This window comes from Sycon ciliatum, chromosome 2 (assembly GCF_964019385.1).
Source record: "Sycon ciliatum chromosome 2, ocSycCili1.1, whole genome shotgun sequence".
In the NCBI taxonomy this organism is placed as follows: Eukaryota; Metazoa; Porifera; class Calcarea; order Leucosolenida; family Sycettidae; genus Sycon; species Sycon ciliatum.
The window spans coordinates 49,311,391-49,313,890 of record NC_088644.1 but is presented as its reverse complement, the minus strand read 5'-3'; the positions used below and the strand labels follow the sequence as shown (position 1 = coordinate 49,313,890).

At 47.6% G+C, this 2,500-nt stretch overlaps 1 protein-coding gene across 1 annotated transcript in view; it reads left to right on the top strand.

Moving 5' to 3' along the window:
• LOC135810341 (uncharacterized) overlaps positions 1 to 2,500 on the top strand; it is a 34,705-nt gene that overhangs the window by 2,515 nt on the left and 29,690 nt on the right. The window contains exons 3-5 of the mRNA XM_065323832.1: positions 1 to 88; positions 755 to 947; positions 1,342 to 1,429. The exon at positions 1 to 88 is cut by the window's left edge and continues 310 nt beyond it. Coding sequence (XP_065179904.1) covers positions 1 to 88; positions 755 to 947; positions 1,342 to 1,429 — 369 coding nt within the window. The remainder of the gene's footprint in view (positions 89 to 754; positions 948 to 1,341; positions 1,430 to 2,500) is intronic.

Here is a 2,500-nt window from a genome sequence, read left to right as displayed (position 1 = left end):
TCCGACGGTCAGCGGGGCAAGCGACAGGTGAATCCTGGCACCGATAGGCTGGTTCAGACCTCCAGCTTCCAGCCGCTGCAAATGACAGGTGGGTGTATCGCCATGGTAACTAGCAAGGGTGTTTCCCCTGTCATTGCTTGGGGAATCTCTCTTCAGTTCATAATGCTGTGTCCACACCTCTTTTGTCTGTTTATGTTCTATCTGCGTACTACAGTGCTGCCACATCACTAATGGCTTTCAAATTCTTCAAACCAACTTTTTAAGTTTGTGATGACCAATTTCATGTCCGTGGATGACTGTATGTCTTGTATGTACATATCTTGCTGGCAATGTTGAAGCTTGTTTTCAGTAACGTTTCACACAGGTTAATCACTCCGCTACCTCTTCGCTCGGAAAGTGGCGAGAGCCAGCATGTTGTGTATCGTTGGGCGGTTCACAGCTTCGGCGTTCTGAAACTGTTGTCTGCTTTGACGCGTAATGCTCACATAGTATGAGATGCAGTGCGCCTGCCCAGTGTTGACTCCGAGACCCACGGTCGGACGAGCTGCCCAGGCCTCACCACCACTGCCGTTTCTGTGCTGCCTTCTCTATACATACGCATGTACACTGCATATGTGCACATTCACATGTCTGAAGGTTTGTGGTTTTCAGGAAAAAATAAAAATAAATAAATAAACGATGGCATGGTGTTTACGCAAACAGTGGAGTCACGCTCGCGTTGTCCCGTGTCCGCTCAATCTTTGACTCAATACAGACCCACCTCAGTCGACCGAATCGCTAACAGAACGGGCGGCATTGACAAACCCAATGACGGAGAGTTCTCAGCCGGAAGCCAACACCGGAGATGAGGAAGGAAATGGCAACAATTTCTACATCATCGGTGCAGCCGTAGGAGGAGGCTTGCTGCTACTGCTGTTGCTAGCTATTGGGTATCTAGTGAAAACAAGGTACTGCTTAGAGGAGCCGTTGCTATTCGAAGAAGAGATTGTTGCGAGTGTGAGCACTTGCACCTCCTAATACATTCCTATGTTCAGCATGCATATAATGACCATGCGGACAAGGACCAGTCACCCTACACATTATGATACAAATGATAATCATCAAATAGCATGCTCCACTGCATGTCCGAAGAGTGTTCAACACCCACATCGGGCAGAGCCTCGTACACAAGAGAGGGATTGGAAGCAGTGTCGCAACTCTGAGTTTCACGTTTTACTATGATCGTCAGGCAATGAGACGATGCAATACTTTGGTGAAGCGGCCATGCCCCCTCCCCCCCCCCCCAGAGGGCGACCGGCTACACCCCTGAGTCCTGTTATCTGCTGTCCTCTGTTCTGCTAGATCCAGAGGTAGGGAACAACCAGACGCAGCTTACCTAGGCAAGAGTGGAGCGTGGCACACAACTCCTGCCGCCACCGTCATGGCCAATGTACGTACAGTATCTTCTCACTACTTGTACTCTAGGGTTTACCGGGTGTTAGCGGCCGTCGTGAGTTCCCTTTGGGAACGGACACGATAATTAACTTTTTTTTCTTTTCCGTGTACTCTTTTACAAGACTACTAGTCTGGCGCATAGCTCGTCTACACTGTAAAGCCATACAGTCTAATGATCACAAAGTCTAACATTTTAGTGACCAATTTTTTTTCGGTATTTGAAGAAACATTATCACGAGATATGTCTGTGTAAAGATGCGCATATCGTAATTCCGCGTATATAAGCCCATGGGCCTATATCCGAATATAAGCCCATGGGCCTATATCCGAATATAAGCCCACCTCCGTTTATCAGCCCATGGGCTAATAAACAGACACAAATGCAACTCACGTGTCAAGTAGAACTTTTCACAAAATGGGCTCTTCCTACCATGGTACAGCAGGTCAGTGCAGTTTACCAGTAGAGTATGGTAGACTGACCATGAGCATGGACTTGTACTTTTTCGTGAACCTTCAAAATTCGAATATTGGCCCATGGGCTAAAAAACGAACATGTTTTACTGGATATTTTATCCCCAAACTGCATTGTTAAGCCAGGTAAACCAAAAGGCCCCATGAACAATTTGCGTCCGATAACATTGCTGACTACTGCCAGAAAAATCTTGTCCCTCATCACACTTAGCCGGATCAGAGCTGACGTAGAGCGATATAATAGATATATTATATCTACATCGCAAGCCGGGTTCCGTCAAAACAGATCAACCGCAGACATTGTGTTTTGCAAACGGATCCTGGCATCAATTGTTGAACGCTTCAACACTACTATCTACGTGCTAGGGCTGGACCTGAGCAAGGCTTTTGACACAATAAACCGCACAAAGCTGCTTGATGTCATGGAGCAAGAGAAAATTGGAGACGCGGACGGTTTACGACTGGTTAGGTACCTGCTATCTGGCACGGCGCTGACAGTTCGCGTGAACGAAGCACAGTCCGCACCTTTTGAGACAGCTCGGGGGGTCCCCCAGGGCGATGGTTTGTCACCGGTACTGTTCACGGTTTATTTGGA